This window comes from Condylura cristata, unplaced genomic scaffold (assembly GCF_000260355.1).
Source record: "Condylura cristata isolate star-nosed mole 26May11 unplaced genomic scaffold, ConCri1.0 scaffold00004, whole genome shotgun sequence".
In the NCBI taxonomy this organism is placed as follows: domain Eukaryota; kingdom Metazoa; phylum Chordata; class Mammalia; order Eulipotyphla; family Talpidae; genus Condylura; species Condylura cristata.
In genome coordinates, this window is record NW_004567105.1 from 60,198,650 (window position 1) to 60,221,517 (window position 22,868).

The following is a 22,868-nucleotide window of genomic DNA, read 5'->3' on the forward strand; positions in this document are numbered from 1 at the left end:
CCTCCGGGGCAGGCGGGAATTGAACTCATGAGGAAGTGGCTTTAGCTTCTTAGTGCAGTGCTTTAACCCGCTGCGCCACCAGGGAGGGCCTCACACTGCAGCTTTTAAGGGCACACATGACAGTTCTCTCTCCAGTTCCAAGTGCTGCCTGGGCAGGTTTCAGCCAAGGGCCCACAACAGAGTTTACCTAGGAGGCAGCTCCCTGGGGCGGGCTGAGCAGCAAGCTGTGTCAGGCTACAGGCCAGCCTGCCAACAGTGGCCCTGGGGATCTGCTCATCTAGGTGATAAGGGCCCATGTGGGCTCAAGGCACTCTGCCTGCTGAGAAGCTTCCACAAGGCAGGTCTTCTCCCCTCTGGGATCAATGCTCACCTGCTTTGCTGGCCTCTCTGCCTTAATTTGTAGCCCTGCTGCTCTAAACTCTCCCTTCACCTTCTTAAATATCTTGAGATAATGAGCCAGGACCAGGAGTTTTAGAATATTCTGCTAGACTTGAGAGGCTGAGCTGGAACACCTGTGGATCTGGGGGCCTTGACAGTTGTCTCTGAAGACAAGGGGGGCTGGGGAGGTCAGGTAGGGAGGATGGGACCCGATGTCCTGCAGGTATAATGCATCCCCATCTTTCCTCTTGGTTTACTTCTGACAGAAGGCAAAGCTAATTCCTAAAACGCCTTACCAGAATCTGAAATCCAATCAGTACCACTAACTCTGGCAGATGTGTCATTTACATATCCCTTTGACAGGGATGGCATGAAAGTTACAGACTTAGGACTCTAATCAAAGCGGAAAGGAGGCAAAGACTGGGGACTCCAGACCGGTAGCTTTTGTACCTGTTTACTCACAACATATTAGAAGCAACATTCCTGTTGTTCTTCATAGGAGTATGGGCAACAGCAAACCCTTAGGCAGGAACTCCCAAGCCCTTTCACAGAGAAGGCTGCTCGAGTTCTGATGGTTTGTATGCCAGATCAACAAGGGCAAAGAGACCTCGTCCCTCCGGCTTTCTTTCCTGTCTCCTGTTCTGGGATGAAGGACCAGCTTCTAAATTCAAACATTCACCACCCTCCTTTCTTTCTTTCTTCTTTTTTTAAATATATTGTTTTACATCATTCTTAATTTTGTGCATTGTTTCATCTCAGTTGTAATCGCCATGGGCTTCCCACCCCCAATTCACCTGTGTGCCATCACCACAGTCCAGTGCACTCTGGATCCCATTCCTGATCCCATTCCTCTTTCCACCTCCCATAAAATGTCTGATTTATAGCTGTTTATCATTTTCATTTTTACTCTACTACCTTTGTTTCTCTCTCTCTTTTTTTTTACCCTCTTTTTAACACCCACTCTGCCTCACCCTGTCCCTCTCACACTGTCTGACCTGGAGAGCTAACTCCCTGTGGCCAGAGTCCAACTCATTTTAAAGGAGATTCACAAACACCTCCTCATTAGGTAGAATGGCTCAGGATTAGGCTATGACCACAAGCTGAACTTCTGACAGTCCTTCTGGGTACTCAGGATATAAACAGATCAGAGCAGACTGGGTTGTCTGTATAAAGAAGGTACCAGAGAGGCTGTGCGTATGTGGAAGAAAAGCCAGAAAAGGCTTAACTTGTTGGACAGGGTTTGCTGGCAGTGCTGAGGGCTGAAATTCCCTTACCTCCCCATCCCCCAAGCCCTTCCTTTCTGCTGGCTTCCTGCTGCCAAGGAAGCTTTTCTTTTGGCATTAAGAATTACAGAAACACTTTTCCTGCTGGAGCCAAGTTTTGCTTTCTGTACCCACTATAAAAAAACAACCTTGAATGCTTTCAAGAACTGGTTAGTATTACACACTGATTCCATCAGGTACTGAGGCCTGGGCACAAAGCTGGACCTTTTGTATAAGTCCAAGAGAATGAATCTGGTAAATACCCCTTGAGGATGAGCCATGAAAGGGTTCACTGAGTGGTCTGACTCAGCACAGAACTTGTCCCCCCAGCAATTCACAGCAGCAACAGTGCTGTTGTGCCCTTTTCAGGAGACCCCTGTAAAGGAGGTTTATGGACCCTCCCAGGCCCTTTCGCTTTCTGCTCATCTACAGTACATCATTCTCTTGTCTATATTCACCTTTAAACTCATATACGAAGAGGAGGCCACTAATGCTTACATGTCCCACTGTAGGCTCACTCAGATTAGGATAACTCTCTATTTGTACTCTGTGCCCAAAGAAAGAAAAAAGAACCAATACACTAAAATCACTCACTTATACTCACACCATGCTTATGTTGGATTTCCTCTGAGAGGGGAGGGCTCGCTGGGTATATGGGTAAGTAGCAGTTCAGGTGGATTGGGAGGCAGGAAACAGGACTAAAAGTGTACTGGTTAGGGGCTCTAAGTCCAGTCCAGGACCAGCAGGAGAGGAAGCTTCGGTTGGCACTATGGCTGGCTGGGCACTGAACAGGTGCCTCCCTTCTGGGCTAAGTTACTCCTGTGGTTTGGGATAGTACTTACCAGTACATTTCCTGCAAGGGTGAATGTCTTTGACAAATACAGAAGTCATTTACATTATGTAAAACTGATGAATATTTTTGGACTTATGCATCAAAATAAGTAATGCCATTTTTTTATGATGAGAAAATATTAAAACAATTTCCATTTGAGTCAGGTGCTCACAGACAGTACAGTTCCTTGAAGGGTCCTATTTCAGCTTTCCAAAAAATGCTCAAAGCAGAGTAATGAGAGGACATCTCTGGCTTGTTATGCAAACTCAGTCTTTCCAGAGTGTGGGCCACACCCAACAGTAGGTTTGGTCAGAGAGCCCTGTAAGGCAGTCTCCCTAAGATGACAGCATCTTAGGCTGAGAAGCCCCAAAGAAGCCTGAACCAATGTAACAACCCATACACTCAAGTTTGAGAAGCCCAGGCTGTGAGGAAGGAAATCTGAGACAAGAACATGTACCAGAATGGGCAAAACAGGCCTTCTTTGGCTATGGCTAGAACCCACTCATTTTTACAGTTTATATGTTCTATGGCAGATTAGAAAGCTACACAATTAAAAAATAATAATATAACAGTTTACTTTTACAACATTTTGTGCCTTTTTTCCATCTCAGTTGTAATCCCCGTGGGCTTCCCATCACCAAATCACCCGTATGCCATCACCATAGTGCAGTGCATTTTCCTCCCCCCACCATTTTTGATCCCACTCCCCACTCTACCCCCATAAAATGTCTCTGGTATATGGCTGTTCATTATTATTATTATTTTCTAGCCTTGTCTGTTATACTCCTGCCATGAGTGAAACCATTCAGTATTTTTCCTTTTCTTTCTGGCTTATTTCATTAAGCACGATCTTTTCCAGCTCCATCCATGTTGCTGCAAAAGGCAGTTTTTGGTTGCTAATATTCCATTGTGTATCTATACCACATCTTTTTAATCCAGTCATTTACTTTTGGGCATTTGGGTTGATTCCATGTCTTTCTAATTGTAAATAAAGCAGCAACAAACATGGGGGTGCAAGTGTCTTTCTGTATCAGTTGGGTAGATACCTAGGAGTGGGGTTGCTGGGTCACATGGAAGCTCCACTTTTAGCAGTCTGAGAAACCTCCAAACAGTTTTCCATAGTTTCCCATAGTGGTTGTACTAGTTTGCATTCCCAAAAGCAATGCAGGGAGTACTACACAATTTTTTAAAGTAACTAATACGTAAGTAAATCTAACATAAGGTGTGGGGGCATTGCTCTGGCTGTGCAGTATTAGCTCTTACAGATATACAAAACTGTATGTGGGAACATCCTAATACCCCTCCAAGAACTGACTTCCAAAGTACAGGATTAAGCTGTTATTTTTTTTTTCTCCTCAGAAGATCATGCTGCCTCCAAATGTGACACAGTGTTTGGGCACCTGTCCACTCACAGCCCCATACACCACTCTGCAGTTGCTGCCATCCCCACCAGGGTCAAGATGCCATGCGTTACTGTAGAAGCTAAGGGGCTGCAAGGCTTGCCTAATGACACCCACCTTGCCTTTATTGAAGTAGTGGATGATCTTGCGACACAGGCCCTCCTTCCGCTGCCACTCTGTTTGGGGAGGGTAGTGCAGGAATTCCCGCAGTGGCCGTTCTTCCCACTGTAGCAGCTCACAGTAGAGGAGCAACGTGAATGCAGCCTCTGTGGAGAGAGGCAACATGGAGTCCAGGTGCCAGGGAACTGGGTTAAGCAGAATACTAAGCATGTGCAAGGACGTAGATGAGAGTGAGGGCCCAGCCAGTTTATAATAACCTTTGACCACATCGTGAAGAAGCCAAAGATCCAGACAGACAACTTCATTCCAGAGCCTAGTTACCTGTTCTGGGCTTCAGATAAAATACAGTCCGGCTACCTATGAGGCTACACACAGGTTGCCTTCCTCTGGGAGACACAGACATGTCAGAGAAAAGTTCCTGTGTTCCTTTTTACATAATTGACTATGCTAGGGGTAAAAATGACGAAGACTTTTTTTCAGCTCCCCCTAAACCAGACTCATTGTCTCCAGCACCATTTATGATCTCTTTTTCCCTTCCTCTCTACTGTTTTCTAGAAACAGAGAGAAGAATCAGAGAGAAGGAGTGTGAATGATAGCAACTGCATGATGGCTCAAGTTGCTACTAAACCCAGGGTGAGGGTCCAGAGACCCCTTATCCTACATGTGGGGCAGTTAGAGAGGATTATATAAAATAGTGGCTGCTCAATAGTGTGGTTTCCTGAAGTCCCAGGAATGGGGCACACTGAATTATATCCACTCAGTTCAGGGCCCTGTTACGGTCTATTCTTTCCTATTCTTTTTGCTCACTTTTAGTGGGTATCTCCTATTTGAAAGTCAATTAGTTTTAACTTCAGCCTGGCTTACGGATCCATTCAAATCGGCTCCCCATGAGAAAAAACTCACTTCTAATTTATTTTGTGAACCGTTTCTAGTTTTGACTAGGCCCACAATTCCTGCAGGCACATTCTAGGTCCCTCCTCATTCTTGCCTCTGTGCACTGGCCAAGGACCCCTGCTCGTACACCTGTGCTTGTTCACCAAGTTCAGTTTGCTCTTTCTTTCAGGGGGACAAGTCTGTGAGGCACCCATGGCTTCCTCTTGGAGGTTAGGGAACTATGAAGTCTTTTTCTTCCTTGTCTGCATTCTTTCCAGATGTCATTCCAAGGATACTAGACACAAGGCTCAGTGTCTTCTCTCTACCTAGCCTCTTAGCCATGGCCTACAGGAATTTATTAGATGACCGCAGACACACGGAACTTATCAAAGTTGCTCACTTCCCTACCCTTTTAGAGGGTCCCTGAGTGAAATGTATGCACATAATGGCAGATTTAGCCCAATCATTTCAGATTTAATTCTTGTTAAACTATGTGGCCAGGAAAGGCCACATACTTAACATCTGGAGATCCTGTGTTTCTAGAGAAATCCACCTAATTCTGGCAGTGTCCCATAAATTGAAGTCCTATGCCCAAGTGCTAAGATTTAGAGTCACCATAACAAAGAAGGTGGTTATTTCGGGGCACGTGGCAAAAGGTGATCAAACAGGGCATGCATGCACATTATTTTCTTGTTTCTGAGTAGTTCTCAGTAAACAGTGTGACAGGCTTATTAAAATGTTTTTAAAATTTGTTCTGTCAGGAAAGGCTTAATAATGGACTAAGTTGTAGGCACAACAAAGGCTCCCATCTGGCCTGTCAGAATGTCAGATGAGGGTTCTTCGTACTCTCCATGCTCAACTGCTGAGCAGTCGCAGGCAAAGAGCCCAGACTACTAGTCAGGTCTACTAGTAAGTTCTGGAGTCCCAAGCTTGGCAAACATTCCTGAGTTATTATCTCACTTAACTCAAGCTCTTAAGATCCCAAGAAAGTCTCTGCCCATGAGGCGGGACAATGAACAAAGAGGCTCTGACTCTGGCACACCAGGCTTGAGATGGCAGAGGGGGTGGACAGCAGGCAAGGAGAGTGGATCAGCAGAAGACAGGACATGAAGGCACAAGAAGTTCTGTCTGCTTTCCCTCCCTGAGGAGCTAGGGGACAGGAGTGAAGCGAGGGTGCAGCATGGGTCCCAGACTGCTAACATATGGCAGCCACCATCCCAGAGCCTTCCTCGGCCAGCTGTGCGAATCACCCGGTCTGTCTTCACCGGGAGGCATGGTTCCTTCCCTCTACCCACCTGTGTAGTTTTCAGCCTGCAGATGCATGTCACAAAGCTTATGAATGTAGCGGATATACATCTCCTCTTTGTTAATCTCAGATTTGTAAAAGTTCTGTAAGAGAGGAGGAAATGAACACTGAGATGAATTCCCCTCACCCCCCCGTTTAGGTCACACCTGTGCTCCAGGTAGCTGGTCAAAGCCATTTGTATGCTGGGCAGGAGGAGGAGGGCAGATCATGGAGGTAGACAGCACTAACGGAGAAGGGACCAGTCAGAAGGTATACCCGCTAGGGTGGAACTACTGGCAGCCCTGGGCAGACTGAGAATAAGGGTATGTCAAGGTTGGCAGGCAACATGCCAAGAGGACAGGCTAGCACACCATTCAAAAAGGACATTTAACTCTTTTTCCCCAGTGGGAATGTGGCAGGTGAAGTGCAGGTCTCTGAGATACCATTAACAGAACTGATGTCTTGACTCAAACGCTTAGGTTTACAATCACTTCTTGTAGAAAACCCAAGCTAGCCACCCGTGTCCTCTCACCATCAGGTTAACGGTACAGCCAATCTTCTTGTTCTCTGTTTCCTCTCCTTTCATGCAGTCTCTGGAAGGGAGAGCACAGGTGAGTATCCAAAGGCATGAAGCAGTGCCTTGGAGACAGCACAGAACTGCAGTGTCTGGGGTGTCAGTGTACCAAGCCCAGGTTAGGAGGGTCTTCGACAGGAACTGCCTCCAGATGGGGACTGTATTGTGAGCTATTCTGAGACTTAGACTTGCTGTTAGGGGTCAAAGACTTCTGTTCAACAGAACCCACTGCTCTGCTGGCAAAGTTTAGAGCTCAGATGTTTTGTCAGGGCAATAAGTGGCACCTGACCAATGTTCTTAGCACAGATGAATGTGTAGGTTAAGTAGAAGGTTGAATCCTTAAGTTACCTAAATGGGAAGCACAGCTTTCATTTAAGGGCAAATTTCATGTTACAGGTCAGTGCTGAACAGAAACCAAGACGCTCCACTCTAGGGACCTAGCTAGCTTCAGGACCCTGTGCCCATACAGCCAGGGCATGGGCACCACATTCATCACCACCCTGGCTGCTTTTCCCTTGGTCTCCTTCCCCCTCCAGTTAGCAGCAGTAAATCTGGAGATTCTTTCTAATTTAGAGGTAGCCCCTGTCAGGTCTCAGCTACGTTCATGCTGAGCAAGGCTGAGAATAGGAGGGGTCAGAGCTGGCCTGAGACACAAAACAATGGGGGCATGGAGAAGGGTCCTTTCCAAGGGAGAGAAGGGAGTGTTCAACACTCAACTTCTCTAAAAGGAGAATGAAAACCAGAGTGGTAAATCCAGCAAGAAACCTCCTTACTACATAGCCAGCCAATGTCGCATTTGTACTCCATGCTGCTCTGGTAAATATATGGATCCTTGTGCAGCTGTGTGAGCAGCTCTAGGGAAAGGCTGCATAAGGCGCTTTGGGCCACTAGGGTCAGGTGGAGTGTGTGTCTTTGCTTTGCTCTACTGATACATATAGGGCCAGTGAAAAACATAGCTGGAGTCGGGAGCCTACCACCAAGTCATTCTGATGAACTCCATTATCCTCACCTTCCAGCTGCAATCTCTGAGGTAACGTCTTTGAAAGAAGGGACAGTAAAAATCCACTCTACTCCTATGTATTCTGCAAAGCCAAGTGTCCTTTCTCCAATAGAGGGTGACTGTTAAGAGGTAACAGCTCTGTGGGGTTGGGAATCAAGGCCCTTTCTGGGTTTGTCTGGTCAGCACATTTATCCCATAAAGCATTTGGTTCCTTTGTAGTGAGACATGGGGGTCCTGACTGTGCCACTGCAGAATCTATCTTTTAGTGCGAGCACAGGAAACTGCTGTGATTTTTCAAGAGAAGTGAACCTAAGGGCCACGTGGTCAACTTGTTCCAAGCAAACCACAAAGAAGCAGGAGGCATCTGTCTCTCCAGTAAGTTGGTACCACAAAGGCCAGGAGATCTGGCACTCAATGATTTGCTTTTTCTACAAAGCATCTGAAACATTTACCAAGGCATTATCTTCTGTTTGACCATAATCAGAGCTTCACAGTAAAGTCAATGAAACAGAAAAATACTAGCCTCAACTCTAATGCCAGAGGGCATTCCTACACACAACTGCTCTTCCACAACTGCTCAAAGCAGACTCTTCCATGTAGCTTTGCATTGCTTCCTTGTGGCTACTCATCAGAGAGAATATCTCTAAGGTCCCTGGCTTGGGTGGAGTCACTGATCCCCTTTCATTCACTCTGGAGGATGTGTATGGAAGTCTTCTGAAACATCTGGCTGTGGTTATGTGCAGAGAGCTTTCTGTGGCCTAGACCAGTGGTTGTGCAGCCTCAGTGTAACTGCAGAGGCTTAGGAGAGGCAGGCGCTGTACCTCCAGTTACCTCTTCCAGGTGGATGGTGCACAGAAGAGTCCTAAGGACTTGGCCACCCTAGCTCTGTTCCTGTTTGTTTGGGGTCTGCTTCCTAATCTGGGAAATAGAGTTGCTATTTTTGTATATATTGTATATGAGTAAGTTCTCACTCAGTTGAACTACACTGGGGTAGACAAGGATTCCTTGGTTCTTGCTTGATCTTCCATGGCCTATCCAGTATGTACTGTGCCTCTAACAAGGAAACATCAGGCCTCATGCAGGGGCGGGGGGAAAGACGAGGCCCAGCCCTCAAGGAGTTGTCCTTCTTCTGCTGGAGGAATGAGAAGGTGATGAATAATCATCTTGTCATGTGCTCTTAAAATGGTGTACACAGCCCCAAGTAAATTCTTGACTTGGAGAACCACTGTAAAGGGGCTGAGGTGGAAGACCATTTTAGGAGAACAGCATATAAAGAAGCATGAAGGAGAGTATGTGAATGGTGACATCAATGAGGAGGTAGGACATGACTCTGGAATCACACATTGGTGATTCTGGCAATGGCCTTTCTTTCCAATAGTGTTTCCTTGTTATGAAAACAGATGAGTCAGCAGTGCGTATGGGATTAGAGATAACGTTTCCCAAGCACAAAGCACTTGGCATACTTTTACTATATAGGGGCCACCACAAACATCCATGTTTCCTTTCATGACAACAGGGGCAACACTGGGAGGTTGGGATGCAGGCCATGGGTAATGGTTACTGGCAGATGATAGCTTGGACAGATGGTCAAAGGCCAGTGAATAAAGAGTTTTTGATATCTTTTGAAAGTATCTTGGTTTTGTAGGTAACATTATTGAGACAAGAAAGAGAATGAAATTCATTTTAGCCATAAGCTTAAGTTGCCTGTGCAAAGTAGGTCGAGAAATAAAACAGGCAGCTAGAAGGAGGCCTTGGGGTTAAAGCCATTTGCTTCCCTTTCTGGTAGGTCATGGCAAACAGAGCTGGCCTTTATGGAACACTGCACTAAGGGGAGGTACAGAGTTTTGGCTACTCTCTTTCCTGTCTGAGGGCAGAGTAGGAGAGGTGGGGGGATAGGGCATGAACAAGACAGTTTTTGTTCTAAGAGGGGTCCCCAAACGCCACATGTATCCTCTTAATGGCCCAGGAAAAGTGAACTGAAGCTCACAAGCACAACTATGCCACAGGAAAAGGGGATGCTCGAGATGTGAGCACAAGCCTTAAGAATTACATTTCCGTCTCTAGGCCAAAACAGCTGACACCTTCTGCAGAAATCTCGATATAGTAGTACCTTCTCTTCAGCAGCAACTGAAAGTGGCTGAAACTCCTCAGTTTCCAGATCCATGTGCTGAAAATGCTCAGCCTTGGAGTTTTTGTGTCTTAGGGCTGGGTTTCCTCTATAAAGCCTCCCTATTTTTTTATCATAATATTCCATAAGGCTCACAAAAAGACACCTTTTGTTACCACCTGAACTCTGATGAGAAAATATGGCTACAGTAGTAGTAGCTTCATGTCTTTTTTAGGCCCATTCAAAAATCATGATGTGACTAAGAAGGCATGTCATGCTTTTTTAAAAAAATTTAATTTTACTGAGCTAGCAGACTTATCAAAGCATAAAGATCTTACAGCTCACTTGCTGCTTCCACTCATCTGCTCAGGGTCAGGACCAAGGGAGAGAATTTTAGGGTAAAGAATGACGGCATGGGGCCGTCCCTGGTGGTGCAACGGGTAAGGATGCAGCATTGTAAGCTAGCTGCAGCTGCTTCAGTGCAAGTTTAATATCCACATGGCACAGCAGACCTCTCCTGTCTCGCCTGCTGCTCCTCTCAGCAGTGTACTTTGTCCATCTGCCTGTTCTGCTCCCCACTCTGTCTCTGGTGAAGCCTCCACTGCCCCTGCACCTCTGGCCTGGACCCCAGTTCCATGGCAGTCATGGAAAAGTATGACCCCCGGTCCCTGGAAAAGCAAGAGAGAGTCCTCTGGTCACTCTGTACCAGTTGACATTTCCCTGTTCATCTACTACAAAGCTTTGAGAAGGTCAGCACTGAACACCTATGGTTGTTCTTGCCTTTTTTGGGAAACAGCCTTTCCCTCCCGCATGCTGTGCCCATTCTTCTCTGAGCCTTGACTTTTCTGAATGGCAAGCCAGACAGATATATGTCCCTGAGATGCCTCCTGGGAACATGTGCACATATCAAGAGGGATTCCAGGGAGCCCTTGCCTACTCCTGAGAGAAGACTCTTTTTTCTCCTTGGCCATGAGGTAACAGTACTCATTACCAGCACACTCTCAATTCTATAGTCAGGGGAAACCCTTGCTGAGAAGAGTATCTTGACCAGAGTCAAGGTTGGGTAGGTGCCTGAGAAGATACCTGTAGTCAAGAAGGCGTTCCATGAGGCGGGTGACTGAGGTCACAAAGGAAATGCCAGTTTCACGCCATGTTTCCTGTTCGACCTTCTCCAGCAGGCTATTGGTGGAAAGACAGAGAAAAATATACAATCCATGAGCCTCTCCTGAGCACGACAGTGAGGTCCCAGAGTCTGTGGGGCCTGTGATGGATCTCGAGACAGCAGACTTACCACACTGCAGTCTTACCTGGGGTAGGGCCCAAACAGCTGGGTTCTACTCCATGCAGCAGAAAGCAAAGACAAGGTAATTATTAAACTGGCAGCAATAACTGAACATTTTCTTCCTGCACAAGTTCCTGTACATATTTCCCTAAACAAGTTCTTAAGGATGCCACTGAATTGAGGGAGGGGCTTCAAAGCCCTTTAGTTTGAGGTCTGTTTTGAAGAAATAGGTAATTAAGAGCCCACTTAGGGGTGGACTGGCTTTGTCAATTTGCTGACTGCCTCTGTCACTGTTTAGAGGATTCTCAGCAAACACATAAACCAACGTTTTCATGTAAATCAAGGGAAAGAATCCACCGTTCTTGAGGGCCCTGCATGAGGGACAGTGAGTCCAGGAATTACTCCTAGTCATGCACATAGCCAGGATAAGCTCCAAGCAAAATGTGCTGGAGTCAAGAGCTAATGGCCCATCATTTTCTCACTTATGATTCCATGCTCCTGGTACCACAGGGTGGCCTTTGGCCTCTCCAAAGAGCCTGGCTTCTGAGATCCTATGTCTTCTCCCAGGTCTTTCTTAGGGGGTAATGATCTGCATTCTTTTTGCTCCAGTTCCAGGTTTCATTCCTGATTCCTTTACACACTCTAACTCCCTAAGGTCACGGAAGTCATCTCAAGTGGCAGACCCAGCTAGAGAGGGAGCACTGGGGATTCACCTGGCGATAACAGCCTGGTTGCCATAATGTGGCTACTATGATGTTGGCAGTCTTTCCACACAAAGCCATCTGGCTGAAACTAGGCTTTTGGGAAGGTCATTCCCATGTGACCCAGGATGCTAGAGAGGAAAGCAGGGCCACATACTCTGTGTGCAAGCTGTATGGAGAGAGTCACCGTGTCAGCATTTCCCCACCTGTTCTACATTCCCCACCTGTGCTGTCCTAGAGGACGGGCAGAGGTGCTCTGTGAGCAAACAAAGGCAGGCAGAGCTGGCCACGACTCCTTCCTTTGGAGGTTTCTCATATCTTTTTGCACTTTAAAAGGCCTGTTCCATATCCAATTTTTAAAATTGAATCTTTATAATGATGCTTTATTTTTATTTTTTCTAGCATAACTACAAATATCTTCCACACAACACAATTTGGGAAATGCTGCTCCATGGTCATCAGTGGCTTTCAGAATTGATTGTAGAAGTTTATGAAACACTATTTGGGCAAATAATTGGTAGTTACAAGTTATTTTTATGCTTTTTTCTTTGTAGTAAAGTCTTCAAATAGTAGTTCAGAGATATCTTTGCTTTTTCACAAATTATAAATAATTAAATTTCAAATAAGTTCACATCTTACTGCACAACTCACAGGGAGCAAAGTGGACATGATGTAACAAAGATTCTGCCCCTGTTTCCCTGAAACTCTCAGAGCTGCTTTTTACTAGTCATGTATGTGAGGGCAAGTGAGCACTTCATTGAGCTGTTTCATCACCCCATTCATCACAATAATATCTGCCCTGACCACCTTGTAGGATTTAAACAGATAGAAATGTCAACATATTTTGTGCACTGTAAAGTTATAAGTAAATATATAGTACTATTACTGGAAAGCTATGTTACAGGTTTATCTTCAAAATGGCACTGAAACAAAGAGAATCTCAAAGCTGGACATAATGAGTGAGATGGGGGCGGGGGGGCTTTAGAGCTACAAATGTTTTAAGATTTTGTTTTTTAGGAAGACAAAATGCCCAAGATCACTAACTACTGGCTCCCCCAAATCCCTCCTCTGGACTTAGCCTATGACAAGTCCTATAAGGTCTCTTGGCCTTCATCCTTCATTAAATCAAGACAAAAGCTATGTATGCTGGACCTGGGAGAAACCTTGAGGCTACTTAGGATAACGACCTGTTTCACAAATAGGGAAACTGACCTGGAAAGGGAGTATGATTTGTTCAAGTCCCAAGATCCACATTGGTGTTGTTTTTTTTTTTTTCCACACCGGTGTTTTTTAAGCTGACTGTAATATACTACAAAGCAAGGATTTACTCTTTCATCTCCACAGAAGTGCCAGCACTGAGCCCTCAATGAGTCCCCATGAGCTGTTTAGATACAGTGTTGGGATCCATTGTGTGGATGCAATGTATGCTATGAGGAGATACTTATGAAGATGATCTCTGGGAGCTTACAGTTTTCACCTCTTTCTATCTCTTCAGTCAATGACAACAAGCTCTGTCTGTGAGCTTGGCACTTTCTTGGTGAATGAATACTGCTCCATCCGAAACAACCCCAATACCATGCTTGGAAGCCTACCCAGTATAGGCTGCACCCCCACACTGTTCATTAGCCCACTCTACCCCCTTCCCCAGTGTGGTATGCCTGGGGCTGAAGCAGCTTACAGTAGACCGAAGAGCTCCCTGTAGCTCTCATCACCTTTCCCTTCTGACACCATGCTGTCCAGCTTGTCAATCAGCTCCGCCTCCACCTAGAGGGAAGCAGAGACTTTGTAAAATTGAGCTGACCTCAGAGGAAGGATGGAAAATCCAGCCTCTATGGTAGGTGAGGATGGTGAGGACTGCTCACTGATTTTGTCCATGCACCAAATAAATCCTAGGGAAGGCAGGGTCTCATTTATGGCACCAAGAAATCACCATGCTTCCCCCAATCAAGATGGTCTTCCACTCGACTGGGAGTGGAGCTTATAGTCTCAGATACCCTATCCCCAGTTTAGTGGCAAAAGGCAAATATACCTAGGAGAGCAAAATATTTTGGATCTCAAAAAGGCCTTTGTCAAGTACATTTTTTTTTAAAAAACATTAATTCAAAAGAATTTTGTATGTAAAAATACATTTAGTGAGAACTTTACCCTCTAGTTCCTCAGTCAAGAATGAAATTTGTGAGGGGTTGGCACTTCCTCTGATGGCTAGCATAGCCTAGTCTGAGAGTGAGATGTGTTTCCTTCAGGATAAAAGGTTTGTATCCAGAACCTAAAACACTTAAGCCATTGCTATTGCCATGGGGTGCTCTAAATTTATTCCTGGATTCCTAGACTGTGAGAAACAATACCACATTTGTTCCTACCCCACTGATTTATGTGCAAGGCATTCAAAAATGCACAGCCATTTTTCTAACACTCCTCACTGGATTTACTCTCAGGTAAGAAATTAATTTTAAGTGATATATAATAAAGTAATTTAAACTATTCATTAGCCTTTAAAATGTGATATTATGATATTACTTTTATAGATGTTTTATATAAACAAAAAATTGCATTGCTGCATTTAATAATGAATTATAGTAGAACTATTTTCTCACTCCACACAGGGTCAAAGACTCCTAAGGCTATGAAGCAATAAAAGAATAATTGAATTAGGCAATTCATTGAAGACAATGATGGTTTCTGAAATCTTATCAACAGAAAATGAGACTGGAAGAATAAATATGGTCTTTTTCATAGTGGTCTTTCTTAGGATTAAGGACAATACAATATGTCCATTCTCATCACTCTTATTATTTATCATCACTCTTACTTAATATCAGATGGAGGTCACAGTCAGTGCAATGAAGCAGAAAAAAATAAGAGGCATACAGATTATAAAAGAAGAAATAAAACTGTATTTGCAGGTTACTGGTTATCTAATAGAAAATCCCAAGGAATCTACAACGAAAGCCTCTATTAACTAGTAAGTGAGCTTAGCAAGAGTGCAGAAGATACGGTTAAGATAGAGAAACAATTGTATTGACATATACTTGTCAAGTGGAAAACAAAGTTTAAAAATTAGATTAATTTATAATAGCACCAAAACCCAGAAAATACTTACATATAAATCTAGCAACAGAATTGTATAATTTGTGTGCTGAAACTATAAAACTATAATGAAGGAATTTAAGAACACCTAAAGGAAATGGAGAGATATACTGCCTTTAAGGATAAGAATTATTAAGTGTTATTAAAATATAAATTCCTCCTTTCAAAAAAAATGAAACTAGATCACTGCCTCACTCCAGTCACAAAAATCAACTCGAAGTGGATTAAAGACCTAGACATAAGAACGGAAACCATAAAATACCTAGAAGCAAAGATGGGTCAAACACTACATGACATACACTTCAGTGACATCTTTAAAGACAGAGCACCCAACGCCACAATAGTGAAGGCAAAGATAAATAGATGGGACTACATCAAGTTAAACAGCTTCTGTACAGTAAAAGAGACATTACTAAAAACAGACAGCCCACTAATTGGGAAACATTTTCTCACACAAAAATAGTGATAAGGGACTGATCACAAAAATATACAGAGAACTGATGAAACTCAACAAAAATAAACAACCCCATCAAAAAATGGGCAGAAGAGCTAAAAAGACACTTCTCCAAAGAGGAAATGCAGATGGCCAACAAGCATATGAAAAAATGTTCAACATCACTCGTAATAAGGGAGATGCAAATTAAAACCACAATGAGATACCACCTCACCCCAGTGAGAATGGCACATCTTCAAACAACTAGCAACAACAAATGTTGGCAAGGATGTGGAGAAAAAAGGAACTCTCCTGCACTGCTGGTGGGAATGCAAACTAGTACAACCACTATGGAAAACTGTTTGGAGGTTCCTCAAACTGCTAAACGTGGAGCTTCCCTATGACCCAGCAATCCCACTCCTAGGTATCTACCCAAAAGACACAAAAACACTGATTGAAAAAGATACCTGCACCCCCATGTTTATTGCTGCTTTATTTACAATTGGAAAAACATGGAAGCAGCCCAAATGCCCAAAAGTAGATGACTGGATAAAAAAGATGTGGTACATATATACAATGGAATATTACTCAGCAACCAAAAAAGAGAAACACATGTCTTTTGCAGCAACTTGGATGGAACTGGAAAAGATCATGCTTAGTGAGATAAGCCAGAAAGAAAAAGAAAAATACCGGATGGTTTCACTCATAGCAGGAATATAATAGACCAGGCGAGAAAATAACAAAAATAATGAACAACCATACACCAGAGACATTTTGCGGGGGTGGAGTAGGGAATGGGATCAAAAACGGCAGTGGGGGGTGGGGTGGTGAGGAGGGAAGTGCACGGGATTATGGTGATGGTACATGGGTGACTTGGTGATGGGAAACCTGTGGGGATTACAATTGAGATGGGAAAAAAAATGTACAAAATGATGTAAAAATAAACTGTAATAAAAAATATAAATTCCTCCCAATTTGATCTATACATTTAAAGTAATCCCAATCAAAATTCTAACAGTAATTTTGTAATTTGATTCTGAGATTTAGAATAAAAGGTACTCAAATAGCTAATTCAACACTGAAAAAGAACACATAATTGGAATTGGAAGATTCATTCCATTTAACTTTAAGAGTAATTATAAACTATCATAATCAAGACAGCATGTGAAAGAGTCAACATATAGGTCAAAAGAAAGAACTGAGCCCATAAAAAGATCCATATCACAAATATTAATTTTTGATGAAGAATAGTTTTCAACAAAAGGTGCTGTGCATCTATATGCAACACAGAAAAAGAAAAAAAAAAAAAAGCCCTGACCTATACTTCACATCTTATATAAACATTACCTCAAAATAGATCACAGATTTGAATGTGAAATTACAAAGCTTCTAGAAGCTTTGACCACAATTTTGTGGTCCTGGGTTAGGTAAGATTGTCAAAAATGATCCCCAAAGCATAATCCATACAAGGAAGACGTCAACAAACTGAACTACAAAAACTGAAAACTTTTCTTCCATGAAAAACACTGTTTAGCAAAAGACAAAAATCAGGGCCCCCCACTGGTGGCTCAACGGGTTAAAGCAAAGCACTGTTAAGCTAGCCACAGCCACAGCTGCTTCAGCACAAGTTCCGCCCCTGACCAGGGAGGTGACCCACATGGTGCAGCAGACCTCTCCTGTCTTACCCACTGCTCCCCTCCACAGTTCTGCTATTCTGTTCAATCCACCTGCTTTGCTCCCCTCTCTGTCTCTGGTAAATCCTCTCACCCCTGCACCACTGGCCTGTACCCCAGTTCAGTATGTATAAATAAATAAATCTTTCGAAAACAAACAAAAAAACAGACTAAAGGTTAGAAGAAAATATTTGTAAACCATATAATCAATAAAGGTCTTAACATCCAAAAAAATAAAGAACTCTCAAAACTCAACAATAAGCAAACAAACTAAGCAATTAAAAATAAATGAATTTTGAATAGTCATTTCATCAAAGAAGATATAAAGATGATAAATATATATTAAAAGATGCTCAATGTCATTAGGGAAATGGTATACAACTATCCATCTATCAGAATGGCTAAAATAAACAGAGATAATATCAAATGTTAGAGAGTAGAAGGTATTAACTGGAACTCCCATAGCTTCTGCTTATAAAATTGACAAGTATTTTACCACACAATACCCAGCAGCCCTATTCCTAGGTATTTAACAAAAGAAAAATAAAAGTATATATTCATACAAAAATCTGTAAGAAAATGTTTTTAAAAGTTTAATTCATTATTGCCAAAAAGGGAAAAAAAGTGCAAATAACCTAATTGTTTTTCAAATGGTGAAATAATTAACTGCAATGGAAAACCACTCCATGACAGGAAAACCAACCACATGTGACAACACATGTAAAGTTTTCAAAGGCATTATACACTAAGTGAAAAATCTTGATTTTGGTTGTTACATGACTATGTACTTGCTGAAATTAACAGAATTGTATATCTTTTTTTTTTTGAGATTTATTTATTTATGCATACAGAACTGGGATACAGGCCAGAGGTGTGGAGGGTGAGAGGATTCACTCAGAGACAGAGTGGGGAGCAGAACAGGCAGATTGATAAAGCACACTGCTGAGCAGAGCAGCAGGCGGGTCAGGAGGGGTCTGCCGTGCTACGTGGATCACGTCCAGGGCAGGCAGGGATCGAACTCATGCTGAAGTGGTTTTAGCTTCTCAGTGCTGTGCTTTAACCGGCTGTGCCACCAGGGAGGGCCAGAACTGTAAATCTAAAGAGTGAATTTACTCTTTGTAAATTAAAAAAAAATTTCAATTACAGTTTGCCTGGCCTTATTACTCACTATAATAATTGTTCACTCTAAGACCACTAGCTCATACAGAATCACAGGATTGGGAAGGAGCTTACTGGAAACTGGTACAATCCTGAGGTAAATACAGAAACTTCCTCAATAGACCTCCTGGAAGCTTCTGTTTGAAAGCCATGAGTAAAGAACTCCCTATCTCCCAAGCATGGCAGCTTACTACAGAGAGTTCTTGTTAGAAATCTATTTCTTTTATTAGCCAAAATTGGCTTCATACCATTGACCTCTATTAGTTTTAGTTCTATTCCCTGCAGCTCTAACTATAAAGGCAGAGGACATCTCTTCTACCTTAGCGTGGCACCAGAATGGCACACTAGGATAGCTTGAAATCACTGTCAGAAACTAAGAGCTTACATCTCCTGAACTCATCCCTCTGTGCAGAAATCTTTTAACCTTGAACATAAGAAGTCATGTGGTCTGGGCTCTAGTCTCAGAAATGCCTGACCCACACTCCCAGAACCTTCTCCTAAATGAAGCTGAAAGGATTGGTCATTCTCTCCTTAACCACAATTTCCTTTCATATAATACTCATTCCTTTTCTATTATTCTTTTCTGGCCTCCAACCTCAAGGGAAAAAAAATCAATAAATCAACTCTGGCCATCAAGTAAGGGAAAATACCTGAAAAGGGTTTAAGAAGACAAAGCTATAACCTATTCCCACTGAAACTATAGTCTGGTCATCTGGGTCACCTGCCTGACAGAAGGGGTCCATTTCAGAGAACACTGCCAGGTATCTTCTTACCTGTTTGAAGTTGCCATTTTTCCTCTGCTCCCAGTCCATCATGTCATGAAAGATGGGAATCATGATATTCCGCACTTCTGGTTGTGGAACTAGTGTCACACCCAGAAAAGGGCCAATCATTCCCGGAATAAAGTGGATCTTATGTTCACCTGAACAACAAAACCCAACAGGTTATAGTTTCTTTTTAATTTCTAAAATTTATTTATCTATTTTTTATTGTTTATTTTGTACTATATTTGCTTTCTCCTCTCAGGTACAGTCCTGGTAAAATTTCTACCACCAATTCACCTGTCCACCATCACCATAGTCCCTTGTGCTCTTCCCACCCCTGTTTGATCCCTCTCCCTCCCCCTTCCCTGCAGAATGTTAGCAGTGGAATTGCTGGATGGTACAGTAGTTTTGGTAGATTGAAGAACCGCCACACAGCCTTCCATAGTCGTTGGACCAGTCTGTATTCCCACCAGCAGTGTAGGAGAGTTCCTTTTACCCCACATTCTTGCCAACATTTGTTGTTGTTAGTTTTTTAAATGTGTGCCATTCTCAATGGTGTAAGGTGGTATCTCATTGTGGTTTTTATTTACTTTTTTTTTTAAAGATTTATTTATTTATTCATATAGAACTGGGGTATAGGCCAGAGATGTGGAGGGTGAGAGGATTCACCAGAGACAGAGCGGGGAGCAGAAAAGGCAGATGGACGAAGTACACTGCTGAGGAGAGCAGCGGGCGGGTCAGGAGAGGTCTGCCTCTCCATATGGACCTCCTCCGGGGCAGGCGGGAATTGAACTCATGCGGAAGTGGCCTAAGCTTCTTAGTGCTGTGCTTTAACCCGCTGCACCACCAGGGAGGGCCTTGATTTACTTTTACCTTATTATAAGTGATGTTGAACAATTTTTTATATACCTCTAACAGGTAATCATTTCATTGTTTTGTTTCTTCCATGGAAGCTTCTGTAGTGGGGTCACAGCACATGTGTTGGTATTACTGGACCTTTAAGAACAAAACAGCTCTCCCTTCTGGAGATAATTTGAGATACTACTTCTCTTGTTTTTTTGGAGATCAGGGATAAAGCTGGTCCAGTTAAAACAGATGTTTAACAGAAGTTACTAGAGGTTTCACAAGCTACCTGAAAATCACTTTGAGATCAAGAGTTCAATGCTCCAGAAAGAATGGGGGTTTCTAGTAATTGGGATAGTTGTGAACATGCTGTTCATAGAATTTATTTAGCAAAAACAAAATTTTCTTTCATTTTTGAAGCCCATCTAAGGAACAAGGTTGATTCTGCATATTCTAGTCTTAGAACTTTTGTGTTCCTAGAATTTAATGGTAAGATCTATGCCCAAGTAGTACTAGATACATGGAGTAAGAACAGTACAGGCCAGTTACAGGAAAGCCCTCATGACCCACTTTCCATGGCTGCAAGAAAGTTGAAGGATGAGCTGAGCTGTTCTGAGTAGATACAGTGCTCCCATAAGAAATATAATGTGAAATCACGGGGTAGACGAGAGTCTATCAGGGTGATACTATGTAGGAGACTCCTACTAACTCAAGAGGGAGTTAGTACAGACCAGGAAAAGACCTTCTGGGGAAACTATACTTTCTTATGGGTGCAAGGCCCTAGGGTTGGCAGGAAAGCCTTGCACTTTGCTTACTGGTTCTAGACTAAGTGACTGGGATGGTTAATAGGGATTATAACTTTTTCTGACCACCATTCCTAAGGCTTCCGAGCCATGGACTTAAATGAAATCAGACTTTAGGAAAAGTAACAGTAGTTTCTCTAACATACTGGCAGGCCACTCTGAGACTACAGTACCAAGGGATGGCACTCAGTCCTTAGTGCAATCCAAGGATTCCACCAAAACTGACAATTTCAGCTCCAAAGCAGTGAATGTCAAAGAAGCTATTGAAAGAAAGGAGCTAAACTCAATCTCATCTAGGGACTGTGATTCTTTCCTAACATGTAAGCTTCATGCAGCTGAAATCAGGAGCCTGATCTGGATGCCCATTATCAGAGACCCAAGAAATATTTCAAGCTTTATTAAAAGGAACAGCTTAACCCTTGTTCATGTGCTATTTGCAAGATCTATGCTTTTGCATTTGTAACATCTAGACTGTGACACAAAGAACACAAAGGATCTTATAGACATGGGTTCTCAAATTGGGGGAAAAACTACTGGGGCTATCATTTTTCTCTTCTTTTGATTTCAGTTCTCAAAAAGGGGATACATATGTATTAGTGGGGCCTTATTCCCTAGCCTAACTTTTCTGCATGGGGGCTTTGTGCACATGTGCCACACCATATATTTGAGGTGTTACAATATAGATTTCCTGGACGTGAATTAACATTTATAAAACTCAGGGAAAGTTATTAGTCTTATCACTTCTTATAAATAATATGTACAAGAAAAAAAATAGAAAAACTTACCCAAATTCTGCCACATGCTGAACAGTTCATAAGCCATCATCACACGCATGTCCCCATACCTGGGAACAGTAACACAGGAGCCAGCTATTAGTCGGGGAAAGTTCAGAGACACGGGGCTACAAACACAACTGGGCTAGTATGTTCCTAATGCTTCCAAAAAACTAAGTTATCTGGCTCTCAACTGAACTTTCACACTAGACTCCTTGGGAATTTTGTGGGCTTTTGAAGGTGTCTCATGGAAAAAGCCCCATCTGGTAGGGGGATGAATAAGAGACATATGTCTTACTTATCTAGAATTTTCTTCCTCTTGGCTGGGGTGATGATTTCTAGCTGGAGGCTTGGCTGGTTTATGAACAGAACTGCCAGGCTAAAATAAGAATTCCACACCTAGAGAGATAGAGAAAGAAACAGATGACAGCTCAAATCCATAACCTTGCAAGGAGAGATTCTAAATTTGTGCATATAGCACAGAATTAATTTTACAATTAAGATCTTGATTTTTTTCCTTTTAAAATATTTTTGCAAATAGGAAATTTTCTTTCCTTTCTTGAAGCTAATTTGATGCTGGATTAGAAAGCATACTCAAGGGTGTCTGGTTTCCAACAGCTCCAACGTGGGGAGGGAGTTCCAGGTCATATTCCAATTACTACTGCTTGGAAGATTGATACCATGAACATGTTAATAAAACAATAGCCAGTGCATCTACCCTAGTACCCAGCCACCTAGATGAGTCCCTCTCAAATTCCTGATCTGCAAAATTGTGAGCAAAATAAAATGGTTCTTTTAAGTAAAACAAAACAAAAAAGACTGCTTTCTAAGTTATTACAAAGATAGTGATGGATTTCACAAGTTCTTACCTTAAAGTCAAAATCTGTTTCTGTGAAATTTTTGTGTAATGCAGAAGACAGGTACTGGACAGTAGTAACTATAATACTGCAGTAAGGGAACAAAGCATTGACAAGAGTTAAAAGACTAACAATGGCATCTAACAGCTTAGTGTCACTTTATGGACTGTGTGGATAGCTTCTGAGGATGACTTACTCTCATGTAAGACTGACTATACAGGAAGGAGACAGATGGTGTGAACCTTCAGAAAAATAGGCACAAATAATGCCCCACAGCTAGCAGGACAGCACAGGGTGTCAGTGAGTTCTAGACTTAGCCAGGCATCACATGGCTGTGGTACTTCTCTTGGGGCCCAGTTTCCCTGCATATTCAATGGAGGGGGTGGAATTCAGTAGTTCTTTAAGTTTCTTCCTGATCAAAGTATGATTCAAAGTATTTTGGTGACTTGGGTAATTAACATATATTATGATTAGCAGGGGAATGAATATAATTTTATTATTTTACTTGGTAATAGGAGTTATTGATAATAGGATAATACAGTTATTAAACCTTTACTATGTCATAAACTATTATTTTCCATCTGTAAGTCATCTGAATTTAGCCATTGACCTAGAAATTTCCTCTCTCAGTTTTAGCCTGGCAATATACATATAGGGACAATG

At 42.7% G+C, this 22,868-nt stretch overlaps 1 protein-coding gene across 5 annotated transcripts in view; it reads right to left on the reverse strand.

Annotated features, from left to right (window-relative positions):
• Window positions 1-22,868, reverse strand: part of DOCK3 (dedicator of cytokinesis 3) — a 175,814-nt gene that overhangs the window by 29,157 nt on the left and 123,789 nt on the right. For all 5 annotated transcript variants that reach the window (XM_012720304.1, XM_012720302.1, XM_012720303.1 and 2 more), the window contains 10 exons: window positions 22,218-22,293; window positions 21,647-21,747; window positions 21,361-21,419; window positions 18,939-19,087; window positions 13,493-13,578; window positions 11,139-11,165; window positions 10,915-11,010; window positions 6,683-6,743; window positions 6,161-6,254; window positions 3,990-4,138 (listed from right to left, as the gene is read on the reverse strand). In XM_012720304.1, coding sequence (XP_012575758.1) covers window positions 3,990-4,138; window positions 6,161-6,254; window positions 6,683-6,743; window positions 10,915-11,010; window positions 11,139-11,165; window positions 13,493-13,578; window positions 18,939-19,087; window positions 21,361-21,419; window positions 21,647-21,747; window positions 22,218-22,293 — 898 coding nt within the window. The remainder of the gene's footprint in view (window positions 1-3,989; window positions 4,139-6,160; window positions 6,255-6,682; window positions 6,744-10,914; window positions 11,011-11,138; window positions 11,166-13,492; window positions 13,579-18,938; window positions 19,088-21,360; window positions 21,420-21,646; window positions 21,748-22,217; window positions 22,294-22,868) is intronic.